Consider the following 19396-nt stretch of genomic DNA (forward strand, 5'->3'; position numbering starts at 1 on the left):
GGGAAATTTCAGTACCATTCCTGCCCACTCTGAGAGAGGCTGGGACCTAGGACCCTTTGCTGCAATGCTCGTACCTGGACAAAAGTCTCCTAGAGCAACAAAATGCAAACAAACTATAAGGGACTGAAAATAACTAACATACATGCACAATTGGAGCAAATCTGGACAAGAAACAAAGAGACCAAAAAGCTCAACTTCCCCCTTCTGAGGAGCCGGGAGCAAAAGCAGGGGTTCGGGAACACGAGCAGGTTACTGCGCATGTCCCCTGCACACACTAGCAGCTAAGGGGTAGGGAAACTACCGAGGACACTCCTCGGGTCCAACCCCTGGACACACCCGGTCCCTTACCCTACATAAGGGACCAGCTCGTGCCCCGCCCCCGTCCCAGTGAGCAAGCCAGCAAGGGAAACTGTTGCTTGTTCCCATTCCCCCTTGCTACAGCAAGGGCCCCATTAAAGCCTTGCCTGAATTTCTTGTTCAGACTCTGATCAATTTCTATTGATTAAGGAGGCCAAGAACCCTGGTAGCTAACAGCTTGGGCACAAACTTTGAAAAGAATGTAAATGTCCATCACAGAGAAGGTGGACATGACAAAAACAGTAAAGATGGCCTGTGAGTGACCACTGGGAGATTTAATCTACTCGGTGTCTAGGAGAGAAGTTGATGAGATATATATGCCAAAACACCTTCTTGAGAGAGGACCATAAGAACACAGGGTAGAGGAGGTGTAATTTTTTTGGAGGTATTCTTACACATTATCTTCTGGGATCCTACCATTTTATGACTGGACAAGAAATCCACTGACTTATTGTTCATACATCATCCTCTAATTTTAATATACTTCTGAGTACAAGGTCATCACCACGAAGAGCCACATTTTGAACTTTTAGAAGTTATCTATCCCATTCTCACCCCAAGTACAACTTACAAATCACGGCTTGATTTGCAAAAAGAGAGGAATTTACATCGTGACATCTCCAGTCAACTCTATCCCTTGCTTTCCTTTGAGAGCTCATTTTTTAAGACTTTCATTTTTCTCCCCAAACCACCAACAGACGAAACAAATTTTCATAAAATAAATACAACTAACACTTTGAAGTAAAGATATCCACAAAGAAGCCAGGATTGGAAGATGGTGGCATTGCTACTGACCCATACCACAATTTGGGCTTTACATATCAATTTCTTTTTTGTCTTTACTCATTTAAATCATTTCAAGTTCAGACTCACTGGCAAAACATCAGTTATTTTCATGTGACTCCTCTACATGCTGCCCCATACAAACTTCACCATTCCAGTAAAATGTTTGAAGGTCATCAGACACAGGAAAAGTGAGAAAGTTACCCCAGGCAGTCTGTCCACTCCCCTGTCACTCTGTCTCCCTCCCCTGCCAACGGATATGAGAAAATACCATCCAAACCTCTTTAGATTTGCGAAAATCAACCACCACCACGAGGCAGAATTAGCAACTGAACTTTTGTGCTTCTAAGAATAAATAGAAGAGGCACTGTACCGGGTCTTCAGTTTTGTGACTATTCAAGAGGTCAGACAGGAAATCTTCATGTAGACTCTCTCTTCGAATCAGTGTAAATTCCCTTAGGAAAACAGCCCCTTGGCTTTGGTCTCCACATACCTAGAGAGATAAGAGAGCCGAATTAAGCCTTCAGATTGAGCCCAGAGGGAGGGGCACTGAGAAATTAACCTCTTGGATTCATTTCAAGTCTGATTAGGGCAATCAGAAACGATGCACAAAAATACATATTCATGTGAGAGCCACTAGAACATTCTGGCATGTGGCTCGTGGGATGGATGCCAGGAAAGTCTCCTGCTAAGTTGGCACATCTTAATTGACTGGCGTACAATGTCAAAATTTAGTGATTTTAAGTTATCTTTGAGGCCAAGTCAAGCATAGTCAGGCTCCTAGATTTAGTCCATTGGAATATCCATCTGTATGCCTCACAATAGGGGTCTTGTACCCACAGGGATCCATCCCTAGTCTTCTCTGAGCGTCTAGGTAGATCCTGATGTCCTGCAAACAACTGGCAGGGGTATAGCAGCTGGCCTGCACCCACATCAGACTTCCTGAATTATTCCAGGACTTAATAGAACCAGATGCATTTAGCTACTCTGGTGGGAGGCACTGGAGAATTTTTATCTAGAGCTTATCACATACCAGGTTCTTTACACGTGTTATCTGGCACCAGCCCCAGGAGGTGTCTGTTATTAGCCACGCTTTACAAATTAGGAACTGGAGGCAAAAGGGTTTTAGGAGTTTGCCAATTTGGTAAGTGCTGACACCAGCACTCAAATACAAGGCTGAATCTAAAACCCTTTTGTGTTCACTATCTCATTTTACTACTGAGTTACTCAAACCTCCTCTGGTGAAGGACAAATTGTTAAGTAACTTCTAGAAATTCAAGGACTGGTATCTATTCACCCAGGCCTCCTACCATCTCTGTTTCTGAGCCTCAGTTTACTCATCACAAAACTGGAAAGATATCATATTACTGGATCACTGAGAGGACAGGAGATAATATATGTTAAGTACTTTGTACAAGGACTTGCATATAGTAAGGTTTTAATAAAGAACAGCCATTAGTGCCATTTGGAACAACATGGACGGACCTTGGAGATTATCATACTAAGTGAAGTTAGTCAGAAACACAAATACCATAGAATATCACTTATATGTGGAATTTAAATACCACACAAATGAGCATATCTATGAAACAGAAACACATTCATACATATAGAGAGAACAGACTTAACGGCTGCCAAGGGGAAGGTGGGTAGGGAAAAGAAGGATTGGGAGATTGGGATTAGCAGATGCGAACTATTATGTATAGGATGGATAAACAACAAGGCCCTACTGTATAGCATGGGGAACTATATTCAATATCCTACAATAAACTATAATGGAAAAGGACATAAAAAAGAATATATATAATAGTCACTGTGATGTACAGCAGAAATTAAACACAACAATCTAAATTTTAAAGTAAGAGCCACTATTACCATTGAAAGCACAAGGAACAAATAAAAATCTAACCTTTTAACATACATAAAGCTCTTAGACCACATTCATAATATCTATAGATAACTGTTAAACTATCTCCATATTATTTTCATATTATTTTAACTTTTATACCTTTTCATGGCATTGGCAATATTTGTAAGGAATATATGGGTGTTCATCATATTAATTTCATATCCTTCCTGAATGTCTGCAATAGTTCATAATAAATTAAAATAATTTTAAACCTGCAGTCTTTTGGGTAGTATAATGTTTTCTATACTTTATATGTAAATGGCTTCTGTTATCACACAGTACAGTCAGTATCACTGTGGTGGACAGAATCTTGGGCCCCTCCCTCCCTTGTGTCATCTCTGTGAATACACTGCTTAACATGACAAAGGGACTTACAGATAAAATTACGTTTGTCAACTTCAAGGTAGGGTTAGTATCTTAGATTTTCCAGATGGGCCCAGTACAATCATCAGTTCAGTTCAGTTCAGTTCAGTCACTCAGTCGTGTCCGACTCTTTGCTAAAAACAGAGCTTTCTCTGGACTGAGGGCAGAAGAGGAAGTCAGGGAGATTCAAAGGGTGATAAGCCAATGCTGGCTTGAAGATGGAGGGGGCCATGAGGGAAGCGTGAAAAGAAAATGAGTTCTGCCAACTATGAAGGAGCTTGGAAGAGGATCCTTGACCTGGAGAAATAAATTTTTGGCCAACACTTTGATTTTAGCCCAGTGAGACTCTAAGCAGAGAATTCAGTCATTCATGCCTTGCTAGACTTCTGACCTGCAGAAATCATGAGGTAATACTTCTGCGTTGTTTTCAGCAATCAAGTCTGTGGTAATTCATTATGGCGGCAAGAGAAATCTGATAGAATTATCAAGAGGCAGGGTGCAACGAGAGGTTATCTCATTTCCTCTCCTAGACTGTTTCGTAAGAATTAACCAGTATGATACAAGTAGAGGTAGAATCTAAAAGACTGGTCCTTGGAAATGTATCCATCTGGCTAACCTAATACCTGTTACATTTAAAATTAATTTCTCTTCGTTCTTTTCCCATCAGGGTCAACCATTTCTTGACTCTACAAGTTAAATACACTTCAAAAACCCATCTTGACTATGTAATTTCCCTGCTCAGAAGCTTGCAGGATAACCCAGCTACTGTTGGGTATAATCCAAATTCATGTCTTCGTGTTCAGGATCACTCACAGCTGTTCAAGTTCTAGATATGGGTTGGCTGCACTTGTGCAACTCCCTTTTTGGAAAAGATCAAGATTCAAATTTAAAGTAAACTAGAATTGATGTGTGTTGACTTTCTTGTTTTCAAAAAGACTAATATATGCTGATCACCAGTGAACCTCATATTTTACGAATCTTTTCTCCAAATATCATAGGCTATTTAGAATTTAACTTATTATTCAAAATGGTGACCATCTGTAGTCATGCAGTGCTATAGTTCTTAAAAGCTACAATCAGAGAAGATGAATAAACTTCACACTTTCTTTGCGAGAATTTTTTTGCCTGTGTAAGACATGTTTCTTTCATTAAACTGATTAAAGAAATAAACAGAAATGACTCAAATATCCTCCAAAGAGACAGTGAGATGTCAGATAAAAAGACTGAATATTCAATACTACAAAAATGAAAGACAATCAGCAAACAACTTGTCCATTTGGTTTATACTTTAATTCTCAATCATAACTGTGTATTTGTTTTAGAAAGCATCTCTGCCTGTTTATTTTTCCCAAGAATGTTGACACTTTATAAGTCATACAATTCTCACCAAATGCTCAACCATCAAATACTATTATGTGATACTAGGGCAGAAGGAATTCATTAAGCTAAAATTCAATTTAATCCTGGAAAAAGATAAGAATATATGTTAGATGAATGTAATTATAACCATTTTCCCCCTACAGATATCATGTGCATATCTGTTTTTAATTTCTATTCATGAATGCTATTAGTAATTAAACAATTTAAACTACCCAAATTAACTTGGTCAACATTATGTGGTTTTGAAAATCTCTATTAACTATGGACAATATTATATATAATATAATTATATATATATATATAATATATATGATATAATATATAATATATATAAAGATAAAGGAGATATATAAATATATAAAGATATATAAACATATACATTTTATACTTCTATTTCAAGCAGATTTTTAGCTTATTTAAATCCAGAGTAGTCCTTTATCTTACTGATGCTTTCATTCATTCATGTGTACACACATTTATTCAGGAATTAACTTGTGTCAAGAGCTCCACTATAGCACATATTTCCTCCTTACAGGGCATAGCTATCTAATGAGTACACGGATGTGGTAGAGATGAGCAGATGGTCCCAACACATATTTCCTCCTTACAGGGCATAGCTATCTAATGAGTACACGGATGTGGTAGAGATGAGTAGATGGTCCCAAAAGCCACCATCTTCTCATCATCTTTGCACATGTCTAGAGTATAATTTCCAAGCTTTCTTTGCAGATAAGGTGATTGAGACTGAGTTTTAGCTAGTGGAAGTGATGGGTGATACCACCAGGCCCATAAAAATCTCCCTATTACCCTCCTCCATGCTCTTTTGCCTCAAGTCTGTTTAGAATGAAGAGAGCCTCAGGAAAATCTTGGAGTCCCTTATTAAAGGTCACTGAGGTTCCATTAGCTGAACAACTTCATGCAAGAAGCGAACCCATGACCTGTTCACTACCTAATATTGTAACGTGAGAGGGAAGAGGAATGGAGGGAAAATAAGGATAGAAAACTAAAAGATACAAACCACTACATGTAAAATAAATAAACCACAAGGGTGGGTGGATTGTATGGCATAGAGAAATACAGCCATTACTTTATAGTAACTTAAATGGAGTATAGTCTCTGTAAGTATTGAAACGCTATGTGTACACCCAAAACTAATACAGTAAGTCCTCATCATATGAATGAGTTCTGTTCCGAGAGTACTTTTGTAAGTTTTCTTTCTTCATAAATCAAACAAATAAATAAAACAAAGTTAGCCTAAGTATCTAACTAACACAACTGACTAGACTGTATTACTATACAATAATAGGTTTATACTTTTCACACAAAAACACAAAAAAACCAAACACATACAAAGAATAAAGACGACATTTTTAATCTTACAGCACAATACCTTGAAAAGTACAGTAGTATAGTACGACAGTTGGCATATAGGGGCTGGCATCGAGTGAACAGGCAAGAAGAGTTACTGACTGGAGGAGGCAGAGGAGGTGGCAGATGGAAGAGCTGAAGGATCATCAGCAACAGGAGACGGGGCAGACTGCAGTTTCACTAATGCCTGAGGTTGATGGAGCCTGATGGTGATGGTATGCACACTCTTTGAAAGTCTGCATTTTCAAGGTTAGCATGTAGGGAACTTACCATAGCATGTAGGGGACTTACCATATTATAAGATCAACTATACTTCAATAAAAAGTGCAAAAAAATAGCTAACACTCTACTGTGTTTGAACCACTATTCCTTACTAGGGGTTAATCTACCTTAACTACACAATGAAAAATTGGATTGGAACAGAATGTGTACAGTGGTACACGAATCATGAATCAAGCAGCCAGTGTCTCAGAAGTGGACTTATAAGTTTAGAGGTGTGTGCAGGTGGTCCTAAGGAAGTAAGACTGGAGATGAGGTAAAAAGTTTCAGATTACTGCAATTATTTAGATGAGAATTAATGAAGACCCTGGTGGCTCAGTGGTAAAGAATTTGATTGTCAATGCAGGAGACGTGGGTTTGATCCCTGGGTTGGGAAGATCCCCTGGAGAAGGAAATGGCAACCCACTCCAGTATTCTTCCCTGGGAAATCCCATGGACAGAGGAGCCTGGCAGGCTACAGCCCATGGGGTCACAAAAGAATTGGACATGGCTTAGCAACTAAATAACAACAACAAGGGGCTGGTGGGGAAGGGAAATATCAAGATTTGGTGGCTAACTGAATGCACAACACAAGTCTCAGGTTACATCCACATTTTCTGTCTGAATTTGAGCAGAAGAGCACAGTGGATAGTAGCACTTTCAACAAAATAGAAAATAGAGGAAGAGAAACAAGCACATGGGTTAGATCGGAATTTTATTCCAGAGAAGTGGAGAATGAGGTGATTTGGGCAAAGAAAGCAGAGCTTCGGTCCTCAGAAAGAAATTTGTCTGGAGATGATATGTAGGGGTTGGCATCATGTGGGGAGGAGATGATACTTGGCATGAATGAGCTTGCCAAGAAAAAGTATGGAGAATGAGAAGATATGACCCTTGGGAGCACTGATTCTTAACATGGAACATGGGTCCATCTCAAATGGCCCATTTATGCCAACAGAAAATGTCAACAAGGAGAACCCAAAATTATTACTGATTTTCATCATATTTAGGCTTCCTTTTATTGGCTTCTATGAAAATTTACTGCTGACAGCACTACAACCAACTTATGACAAATAGTTCCTTGAGAACAGAGAACGTGGCTGATTGGCCTATCAATCCCAGCCCCTGAACTCAGCTAATGTTGAATGAAACTTGAAAATTCCCAGGATAACTGAGACTTCAGAAGTCTATTTCTGATGGTCAGACCAGGTTTCTTGATTTTGGGTTTTGAAAATACTTCACATTCGATATGTCAAAATTTCCCTTGCACTTATAAGGTAGTTGCTGCTGCTACTGCTGCTAAGTTGCTTCAGTCGTGTCCGACTCTGTGTGACCCCATAGATGGCAGCCCACCAGGCTCCCCTGTCCCTGGGATTCTCCAGGCAAGAACACTGGAGTGGGTTGCCATTTCCTTCTCCAATGCATGAAAGTGAGAAGTGAAAGTGAAGTCGCTCAGTCGTGTCCGACTCTTGGCGACCCCATGGACTGCAGCCCACCAGGCTCCTCCATCCATGGGATTTTCCAGGCAAGAGTACTGGAGTGGGGTGCCATTGCCTTCTCCGATATAAGGTAGTTAGCATATCATAAAATGCTTCAAAACTGGCATCCTATAGCATGTTATGGTTCAGAAGTGTTACTTTCACAGATGGAAAAACAGAAATGTGAGAAGTAGAAGAATTTTCATTGCCAGTGGCTATGTTAGGACTAGCGACCAGAGACAATGTCTCTTAAAACTCAAGACTCTGCAAGATTCTCACTTTGTTATTCACCTAGATAAATAAGGCAAGAAACAATCATTACTAATATTCATACCTATAACAAATAATCATGCCTATCTGTTTCTATAGGATTTCTAGACTCATAAGGACTGTTCCTCAGACAGCATGAAGATTGCTATGTGCTTGAATTTGTACCCTATGATGAAGACTGCTTCTCCAATTGCAGTCTGATTTCCTTCTTCATGGACTCCTCTTTCTACTCGTTGGCACACCAAAGTACTCCTTAGAGAATCCAGGAATGTAGACATACCAGCTCCCAGAATAGAATCTCATTAGATCCAGGAAAGCATGGAAACAATTTATTGTTGTGGTATATGTTCTCTCTAATGGGGCTGAGCCATCAACCATGCAGAGATTTTAGGGAGGGACATAGGTAAATACAGGGAACAAGGATGTTTCCAACTAACTCTCTCTATCCCATTAGAGGGAAAAAGGAGGTAAAGGTAGTTGGAAACAGAAGTCACTGAATAGTAAGAAAAGTGTTTGCAATTGGCTTTTGGACACAGTTAGAAACTATATCTATGATAACTTTGTCTTCTATTTAAAGCTTGCTTCCATCGTAATCCAGCAGCAAACACCCCCCTTGGCTTGCCTCTCCTTTCAGTGGATCCAGAGAACACTGATTAGTATTCTGACTTGTCTGTTCACCGTTCACATGCTTGTAGTAAGAAAAGATTACCTCTCCCCACCCCCTTAGAATTTCCTACTTCTTACAAGTTTTCCCTATGAATTGTGACTAGAATTTGGAAAGTTAAAATACACAACAACTGGTTTACCTCTACATCATTCAGGAAGAGTCATCATTTCTATAGAAATTGTAATGTTGATGACGGGAGTGGATTAAGGCCAGAAGTTTTAAGTGGCTATAATGTTCTCATAACTCCAGGAGACACAGCCATTTACTAACAGGCTGAGAGAAAAGGATGTAGAAATAATAGAAGTTTAAACATACAAACATGCCCTCACATTATCATTTTATTGTTCGTCTTTCTTCATTTAGTTTTTCTGTGAAAACTTAAACGTAGCCAAACTTTTGTCCCATGGGTAGGATTCAGGTTTCTGTATTACTTACAAAGTGCAGCACTGAAAACCACACAGTTAAATCTATTTTCCTACCAAAAGGATTCTGTAAAGTATATTTATGCCCATATTTTGGTTCACAGTTTACTAAGAATTAAGATAGTGAAGCTGTAAATTCTGACCAGATTAGAATAACAATTTAAACAGCTTAAGTAGCCGGTCACTGTGTTATCTGAATACACACCTATATTTAAAAACCAGTGGGTAGTGAAACGATTGGGTCAGGCTTATGAGTTCTTGGCACAAAGGGGACACTGAAGTGTTTATTGAATGAATAACTGTATAGATACTTTCCTTGGAGCCAAAAAAATCTCTAGCTCCAGTTCTGAGAGTTGCTGCTAAGTAACAGGGAGAAATAATGAGACCTTGAAGTGAAAAAATGAAATTCGCTCAGTTGTGTCCAACTCTTTGTGACCCCATGGACTGTAGCCTACCAGACTCTGTCCATGGAATTTTCCAGGCAAGAATACTGGAGTGGATAGCCTTCTCTAGGGGATCTCCAGGGGATTCCCTTCTCTAGGGACTCTTCCTGACCCAGGGATGAAACCCAGGTCTCCTGCATTGCAGGCAGATTCTCTACTGTCTGAGCCACCAGGGAAGCCCCCAGTGAAACCTTATACTGACTCAATCAAATGTCCCCAGTGTAGCTGTGCAACCCAGTATCATTACCATCGGATCCTCAAAACTCCTCAAAGCTCCTCAGAGGCCAAGGGAAGAAAGAGAAAACATGTTCCCAAAGTGAAAGCATAAGTAACTTCTGGTTTGAAGAAAACTGAGCCAAAGAATGAATATCCTATCACTAGCCCTTAAAATATTGATATAGTTAGCTTAGACCAAAAGTTAAAATAGTCCCAGGTGAAACTTCAGGATTAAATCAATTAAGTAGATTTAAAATAAAAGTATAGATCTCTCCAACTTGGTTAAAGATCAGGTTTGGAAACAAACTGAGTTTAGTAAATTCTACATGGCAATAAAAAAGGGTCCTGGTTTTTGGAAGGAAATCAATCATTTTACAGCCTGTCTCTGGCAGGACTACTCTAATAGATTCAAATGCTATAGGGAAAAAATGCAATCTACTCTCAGTGGCTCCTTTCCATTAACCCCACTAACCTCTTGCCTGGTTGGAATATTGTAACACAGTAAGATGGGGAAATGAGTGAAGAGTAATTCAAATGTCAAGGATAGGAAAACATTATGAGCATAGAATCTTACTAAAGACATTTCCTCATTAAAATGCAGAAAAAGTATTTCAGAGGTTTATGAGAACAATGCAACAAAATATTTATAATTGTCTCCAAACTCAGAGTCACCCAATTGAAGAGGCTCCACAAGCTTATCATGCTTGAGCTCAGCAATTCTGCCTGCATACATTCACGAATTTGTACAAAGAGCAGGGAGGCAGTGCCAATGAAGAAACTGCCTTCATTGTTGAAAAGGTCCACTCTTAAAATCATCTCTTTATCTTTGAAAGTATTTTCGGTTGTCAGGTTGGGGGGGGTGGTGACTAAATCTTTTTAAACAGAGACTCTGTGAAGCCCCCTAGACCTCTATTCATACTTACTTGTACAGACAGTTTGTCTAGGAAAAGCAATAGATTCTTGAAGTAGCTTCAGGTGTCCCAGTTAAGGGCTGCCAACTATGCAAGCTGATTAGCAGAATTATACTCCCCCAAAGGAAGGGGTAAACATGATCCTGAGAAGATGGGTGAGGGAAGTTAATAAAAACATTCTTATAGCCATATTTAAGCCACTGACATTTAGATACCTGGTGTTTGGAACTTAATAATCATCTCAGGATTCTGTTTGTTCTTCGACCAACTTTAATTATTATTTCTAAGGATTGTTAAGATAATTGCTGAAAGGTTAAAGCAGAAAGACAGAGAAGGCGATGGCACCCCATTCCAGTACTCTTGCCTGGAAAATCCCAAGGATGGAGGAGCCTTATAGGCTCCAGTCCATGGGGTCGTGAAGAGTCGGACGCGACTGAGCGACTTCCCTTTCACTTTTCACTTTCATGCATTGGAGAAGGCAATGGCAACCCACTCCAGTGTTCTTGCCTGGAGAATCCCAGGGACGGGGGAGCCTGGTGGGCTGCGGTCTATGGGATCACACAGAGTCAGATACGACTGAAGTGACTTAGCAGCAAGCAAAGCAAAGCAGAAAGAAGTGAGATGGGACATGTTGGTCCAAAATGTTCAACTGAGCCTCATAATTCTTGGTACAGATGTTCCTACTTAGTTCAGATCTGATTTAGAGAAATAGCTATAATATGGTTTGAGGCAAGGTGACCAGATGTAGTTGAATTTAAAGATCTGTCCCAGAATGTCAATGAAAAGAAACTCTATTACACTAGCAAATCTTTACAGAAGGGGAGAAGTTATCCTTAAAAAATAGTCTACTTTATCTTTAAAGGAGATGGATATCGATCTCGACGAGCCACTGATTCTTTTAAAAAATAAAATTTTCAAAATGAACAATGTGGAGAAGTTTACCTTCACAGTACTAGTGGGAAAAGAAAAAGTAAAGCTAACAGAAGGAATCCCATCTGAGGCGACGCATTGTACAATACAGGCTTGATCTGTAGCTAAGCTGTGCATTTCTATCCCTTGTGAGAAACATGGGCGCTAAAACAAAAGTGCTGAGAATTTTAGAGAGCATCTTCACCAGGCTCTTATCTTTTCAGATGAGGAACATAAATTGCCTTCCTAAGTACAGGGAAGAGAAAATATGTGGGTTTTCAGATATCTCCTTTGGCATACGTAAGATGGAAAAACAGCCAAATAACTTAAGAAACTCAAATAACTTCCCTCAAATATAAAGCCAACTCTCTTCTCCCTGATTTCATTCTATTCCATTCTTCTCAAAAGGGGAACAGAGTTCAATTTCCAGAATTCAAAAGTCAATCGGCTTCAGAATACTGATGAAAGTCATGACTCAGATCTACACTTAGATAACAAAAGAAAACAGAAACAGAAAAGGCGGAATCTTCTGTGCTCTATGCCTAGGTGGGTGGGCACATAAGTATCACATCTCCTAAAGACAAGGAGAAACACACATAGTTTTCAAAGTGTGCACGTGTGTGTGTGTGTGTGTGTGTGTGTGTGTATGCATTCAATTTGACATTTAAATGAAACCCTCACTACTGCCAAGAACTAAGGGACAGAATTGAGCAGCTGGAGGAGAATTGAAAAAAAAAAAAAGGAAGAACATAAAGGTGTGTATAGACACATGCAGTGGTAGAAATCAACTTTTCTCACTGTTTTCTTAGTAAATGTACATATAGGTCAACATCATTACCAGGTTTTCTGAAAGAGTTGCTTGCCTAAGGGGAACTTATAGTCAGAGTACCACTCACATTCGGAATCAAGATGGAGATATTAATTAGGGCAAGATGTCTCTCTCTCTCCTTTTCATTATAGGGGACTGGAATGCAAAAGTAGGAAGTCAAGAAACACCTGGAGTAACAGGCAAATTTGGCCTTGGAATACGCAATGAAGCAGGGCAAAGACTAATAGAGTTTTGCCAAGAAAATGCACTAGTCATAACAAACACCCTCTTCCAACAACACAAGAGAAGACTCTATACGTGGACATCACCCGATGGTCAACACCGAAATAGACTGATTATATTCTTTGCAGCCAAAGATGGAGAAGCTCTATACAGTCAGCAAAAACAAGAACAGGAGCTGACTGTGGCTCAGACCATGAACTCCTTATTGCCAAATTCAGACTTAAATTGAAGAAAGTAGGGAAAACCACTAGACCATTCAGGTATGACCTAAATCAAATCCCTTATGATTATACAGGGGAAGTGAGAAATAGATTTAAGGGCCTAGATCTGATAGACAGAGTGCCTGATGAACTATGGAATGAGGTTAGTTACATTGTACAGGAGACAGAGATCAAGACCATTCCCATAGAAAAGAAATGCAAAAAAGCAAAATGGCTGTCTGGGGAGGCCTTACAAATAGCTGTGAAAAGAAGAGAAGTGAAAAGCAAAGGAGAAAAAGAAAGACATAAGCATCTGAATGCAGAGTTCCAAAGAAGAGCAAGAAGAGATAAGAAAGCCTTCTTCAGCGATCAATGCAAAGAAATAGAGGAAAACAACAGAATGGGAAAGACTAGGGATCTCTTCAAGAAAATCAGAGATACCAAAGGAACATTTCATGCAAAGATGAGCTCGATAAAGGACAGAAATGGTATGGACCTAACAGAAGCAGAAGATATTAAGAAGAGGTGGCAAGAAAACACAGAAGAACTGTACAAAAAAGATCTTCACGACCCAGATAATCACAATGGTGTGATCACTCACCTAGAGCCAGACATCCTGGAATGTGAAGTCAAGTGGGCCTTAGAAAGTATCACTACGAACAAAGCTAGTGGAGGTGATGGAATTCCAGTTGAACTATTCCAAATCCTGAAAGATGATGCTGTGAAAGTGGTGCACTCAATATGCCAGCAAATGTGGAAAACTCAGCAGTGGCCACAGGACTGGAAAAGGTCAGTTTTCATTCCAATCCCAAAGAAAGGCAATGCCAAAGAATGCTCAAACTACTCCACAATTACACTCATCTCACACGCTAGTAAAGTAATGTTCAAAATTCTCCAAGCCAGGCTTCAGCAATATGTGAGTCGTGAACTTCCAGATGTTGAAGCTGGTTTTAGAAAAGGCAGAGGAACCAGAGATCAAATTGCCAACATCCGCTGGATCATGGACAAAGCAAGGGAGTTCCAGAAAAGCATCTATTTCTGCTTTATTGACTATGCCAAAGCCTTTGACTGTGTGGATCACAATAAACTGTGGAAAATTCTGAAAGAGATGGGAATACCAGACCACGTGATCTGCCTCTTGAGAAATTTGTATGCAGGTCAGGAAGCAACAGTTAGAGCTAGACATGGAACAACAGATTGGTTCCAAATAGGAAAAGGAGTTCGTCAAGGCTGTATATTGTCACCCTGTTTATTTAACTTATATGCAGAGTACATCATGAGAAACGCTGGACTGGAAGAAACACAAGCTGGAATCAAGATTGCCGGGAGAAATATCAATAACCTCAGATATGCAGATGATACCACCCTTATGGCAGAAAGTGAAGAGGAACTCAAAAGCCTCTTGATGAAAGTGAAAGTGGAGAGTTGAAAAGTTGGCTTAAAGCTCAACATTCAGAAAATGAAGATCATGGCATCTGGTCCCACCACTTCATGGGAAATAGATGGGGAAACAGTGGAAACAGTGTCAGACTTTATTTTTCTGGGCTCCAAAATCACTACAGATGATGACTGCAGCCATGAAATTAAAAGACGCTTACTCCTTGGAAGGAAAGTTATGACCAACCAGATAGCATATTCAAAAGCAGAGACATTACTTTGCCAACAAAGGTTCGTCTAGTCAAGGCTATGGTTTTTCTTGTGGTCATGTATGGATGTGAGAGTTGGACTGTGAAGAAGACTGAGCACTGAAGAATTGATGCTTTTGAACTGTGGTGTTGGACAAGACTCTTGAGAGTCCCTTGGACTGCAAGGAGATCCAACCAGTCCATTCTGAAGGAGATCAGCCCTGGGATTTCTTTGCAAGGAATGATGCTAAAGCTGAAACCCCAGTACTTTGGCCACCTCATGTGAAGAGTTGACTCATTGGAAAAGACTCTGATGCTGGGAGGGATTGGGGGCAGGAGGAAAAGGGGACGACAGAGGATGAGATGGCTGGATGGCATCACTGACTCGATGGATGTGAGTCTGGGTGAACTCCGGGAGTTGGTGATGGACAGGGAGGCCTGGCGTGCTGCGATTCATGGGGTCGCAAAGAGTTGGACACGACTGAGCGACTGATCTGATCTGATCTGATCTGATGTCTCTCTCTCTCTCGCCTACTTTACATCAGCTCTAGACCCCGCCCCTCCTACTCCCCCGTAATCTGGCCAAACCTTTCTTAGCATTGCACCATGGTCCTAAACTCTTCCTATCCAACCTGTGTGTCTTGTTTCTCCTTCGCTGGGATAGCCCAAGTTACAGGCTGCTGGCTTTTCTGACTTCCTCTGCCTCTTCACCTATATTACCAATAATCTCTTGCTTTCTCATCCTGTGTTGGCACCTGCCCTGGGCCTAAACTAACATAGCTTCTCTTCTTCTTTTGACCCAGGTACTACTGAGCTGGACCTAATGCTTTCAATTCACCACCCCATCTGTATCAAGAAGGCCACCCAGACTCCATGATGGCAAAGAAATACTGAGAACACGTCTCTCTGCTTTCTTTAACTGAAGGCTCAGTTCCTTCTCTAAAAAACTGAGTAATAAGGATCAGAACTGGTGGATGAGTAAGAGCTCTGATTTTGACCCATGATCCTTACCCAGAATGTCTTTACCTGGCTAGAAGTTCACTGTTTTTCCAGCATTCTTCTTCCCTCAGCCCTGAAATGCAGATGTACATCAGACACCCACAGGTGGCTCAATGACTTCAATTATTAACACACACAAAAGGATCCAGGTAATAAGTTATTTTGTGGGCAAGCTAGCTTTTGTTATTTCACAAACTTTTGAGTCTGCTCTTATCCCTGGCTGGAAGTCTCACCAACATGTGTCAATATTTCAAGGAAAAAATTTAAAAAAAAAGAAAAGCTTGAGCCATGCAAATTTATTCCCCTTTATAAAATATTCAAAGCACAATTCTCTGGATAGTGCTTTAATAGCATCATTAAGGTAACTCAGATATATTTGAGTTCGCCACACCCTACTCCCACTACACACACCTCCCCATGGCCCAGTGTCTAAATAATGCAAACTTTAAAAATGGGAGAAATGTATATCAGTATTTATATCATATATGTAACTGAAAGAACTTCAAATATTTACTCCGTATCTTAAGAAAATACCCAAGAAATGGGAAGGTTGACACTTAATGCATTGCAAGCATTCTTAAATGTCCACTCTTTCCTCTTCACCAATTTCTGTCTTCTCAATATATTTCACACCAATGGCACTTGGTTCCTTAAAAATCTTATCTCTCAACTCCCAAGTTATTTCTGAAATTCAGTCCATGTACTTCTTGGGGAAAGAGAATTGGAATTCTGAACATATTTGTGTATTATGACTTTGTCATTGCTTTATATGAATATTAATATTTTCCTCCTATTCAAGAAGCATGATCTTTGTAAGGAAATGAAAGCACTTGATAGGCACATGTATCTTTATTTACATATGAATGTAAATGCGGGTGAGTTTCTGTGAGTAGCTGAGATGCCAATGTGACCCTAAATTGTAAGACCAAGGCATGTCTGATAGATGATGGGTCTCCCTATATGAGGGATGGAGGAACCTCCTGAGAGAGAGTTCATCCCAGCTTGGTTGGTCTAGGTCCCAGAGCCTTGGATATCAAAGAAATGAAGATGTACCCTACACTCAGGTAGAGTTAGTGGTAAAGAACATGCCTGCTAATGCAGGAGACATAAGAAATGAAGGCTTGATTCCTGGGTTGAGAAGATCCCTTGGAGGAGGGCATGGCAACCCACTCCAATATTCTTGCCTGGAGAATCCCATGTACAGAAAAGCCTAGCAAGCTGCAGTCCACAGGGTCGCAAAGAGTTGAACACAACTGAAGCAACTTCACATGCATGCACACACTCGGCGTAGTGATTCCTACTAACATGTCACTCGGTGGAGGGAGTCTGTAAGTGAAAAGCAAAAATAGTGTGGTGTTAAAACTCCTCGAGCATGGAAGCCAAGCATTTCACCAGGTGGAAGCTCTGGTTCCTCAAGATTTTGAGCATCAGTTACATGGACTAGCAAGAGTGCCCAGCAAGGACAATGACTGTACCAGGGGACACAAGAGCACCAAGAGGGGGCAGGGAGAGCCAGGAGGAAAGGAGGGGCTGTGGCAGAAGTGGTAAAAACACTGCAGGCAGCCACATGGTGCTTCCAACCTCACGGGCACGGAGGCCTTGGCAGTGAACATCACCATAAGGGCTGGAACAGGAAGTGAAGTGAAGCCAAAGTTGTACAGTCATGTCCAGCTCTTTGTGACCCCATGGACTGTACTCTGCCAGGCTCCTCAGCCCATGGAATTCTCCAGGCAAGAATACTGGAGTTGGTAGCCATTCCCTGCTTCAGGGAATCTTCCCAACCTGGGGATCGAACCCAGGTCCCCCGCACTGTAGGCAGATTCTATACCATCTGAGCCACCAAGGAAGCCCTGCTGGAACAGGAGAGGTAGTTATCAGGGCTTAGTTGTAGGCACAGCACATATGGAAGCAGCCCAAAAGAAAGAGAAGAAGGACTTGCAAAGACCTGAAAAGCCTACAGTGAAAGGTAGGGTACAAGTAAACCATATATGTCATATAAGCTAATGATATTCATGTGAATCCTTTCCATTCTTGCCTGCATTTGACTGAGTACTTTTTAGCCTCAAAACATCACCGTGAGACTATACTCTCCATGGATGAGAACCACCTGTCTTGGGTGTCACTGCATTCTAAAATCCCAGCAGTGCCTGGAACAGAATTAGGTCTATAATTACCTGAGTACTAAACTAAGAAGGTCTTTTTTTGTTACTAGTTACTAATTTCAGAATTTTTAGAGCTTGAAAAAGGCTTAGAAATCATCCAATTTAGCTCCCTCTGGAGCCCAGAGAGAAACTGACTTTCCCAAGAGCATATATTTCATGTGTCAAAATCCAGACTAAAATGTAAATTTCTGGATGCCAGTCCTGCGCCCTCTCCACCCCATGGCTCCAGAGTCCCTCTCTCCTGTTTGGGTTGTCTCCCCCAGTAGTTGGCAAGTACAGGATGTGGATGACATGGAATCATAACTGACTGCAAGCTCATCAATCAACAGTGAAATGTGGCACATTTAAACGAGACTGTGGTTAAAAATACAGTATAGGAAACAAAAGGCAAGAGAACTGTCTTCCACTCCATGTTCAACTGACCATTTAGAGTCAGTTATTAGATCCCAAACATTAAGAGAGACAACAGATGGACTTCCCTGGTCCAGTGGCTAAGAATCTATGCTCCCTGTGCAGGGGGCCTGGGTTCAGTCCGTGATTGGGAACTGGATCCCACATGCTGCAACTAAGAGCTTGAACATCGCAACTGAAAGATCATGCATGACATAGCAAAAGCTGAAGATCCTGACCCAGTGTATGTAAATAAATAATTTTTTTGAAAAGAAAGACAACTGATAAATCAACAATTCCTATAGAAAGAAAATATGACTCAGAGTATCTAGAAAGCCCATGATAATCAGCTGAATTAATTAAGAGTATTTTTCTTGACATAAAGAAGCTGTGGTACACACATACAATGGAATACTGCTGCTGCTACTGCTGCTAAGTCGCTTCAGTAGTGTCCGACCTCTGTGCGACCCCAGAGACGGCAGCCCACCAGGCTCCCCCGTCCCTGGGATTCTCCAGGCAAGAACACTGGAGTGGGTTGCCATTTCCTTCTCCGAAGCATGAAAGTGAAAAGTGAAAGTGAAGTCACTCAGTCGTGTCTGACTCTTAGCGACCCCATGGACTGCAGCCCACCAGACTCCTCCATCCATGGGATTTTCCAGGCAAGAGTACTGGAGAGGGGTGCCATTGCCTTCTCTGACAATGGAATACTACTCATCTATAAAAAGGAATGCATTTGAGTCAGTTCTAATAAGGTGGACTGACCTAGAGCCTATTATACAGAGTGAACTAAGTCAGAAAGAGAAATATAAATATTGTACACTGACGCACAAATATGGAATCTAAAAAGAAGGTACTGATGAATTTATTTTCAGGGCAGCAATAGAGAAATAGACACAGAGAACAGACCTATGGACATGGTGGGGAGGGGAGGAGGGTGAGGGTGAGATGTATGGAGAGAGTAGCATGGAAACTTACAATACCATATGTAAGATAGATGGCCAATGAGAATTTGTTCTATGACTCAGGGAAGTCAAACAGGGGGTCTGTGACAATCTAGAAGGGTGGGATGGGGAGGAAGATGGGAGGGAGCATCTTTTCTTTGGTTTCTTACCCTGGGATTTTTATTAGCCCTCAGAGAGTCAGTTCTCTGTTCTGGACAGATGATTCCCAAACTGTCTTTAAGATGTGACGGTCCCCTTCAGAGAGAAAAGTATCTTACTTGCCTCAGTCCTTCTCTC

General features: G+C 40.8%; 1 protein-coding gene across 2 annotated transcripts in view; it reads right to left on the reverse strand.

Moving 5' to 3' along the window:
• Positions 1-19396, reverse strand: part of ADAMTSL1 (ADAMTS like 1) — a 1125264-nt gene that overhangs the window by 809710 nt on the left and 296158 nt on the right. For both annotated transcript variants that reach the window (XM_027549171.1, XM_027549170.1), the window contains exon 2: positions 1514-1633. In XM_027549171.1, the coding sequence (XP_027404972.1) occupies positions 1514-1633 (120 nt within the window). The remainder of the gene's footprint in view (positions 1-1513; positions 1634-19396) is intronic.

Source organism: Bos indicus x Bos taurus, chromosome 8, assembly GCF_003369695.1.
Source record: "Bos indicus x Bos taurus breed Angus x Brahman F1 hybrid chromosome 8, Bos_hybrid_MaternalHap_v2.0, whole genome shotgun sequence".
Classification (NCBI taxonomy): Eukaryota; Metazoa; Chordata; class Mammalia; order Artiodactyla; family Bovidae; genus Bos; species Bos indicus x Bos taurus.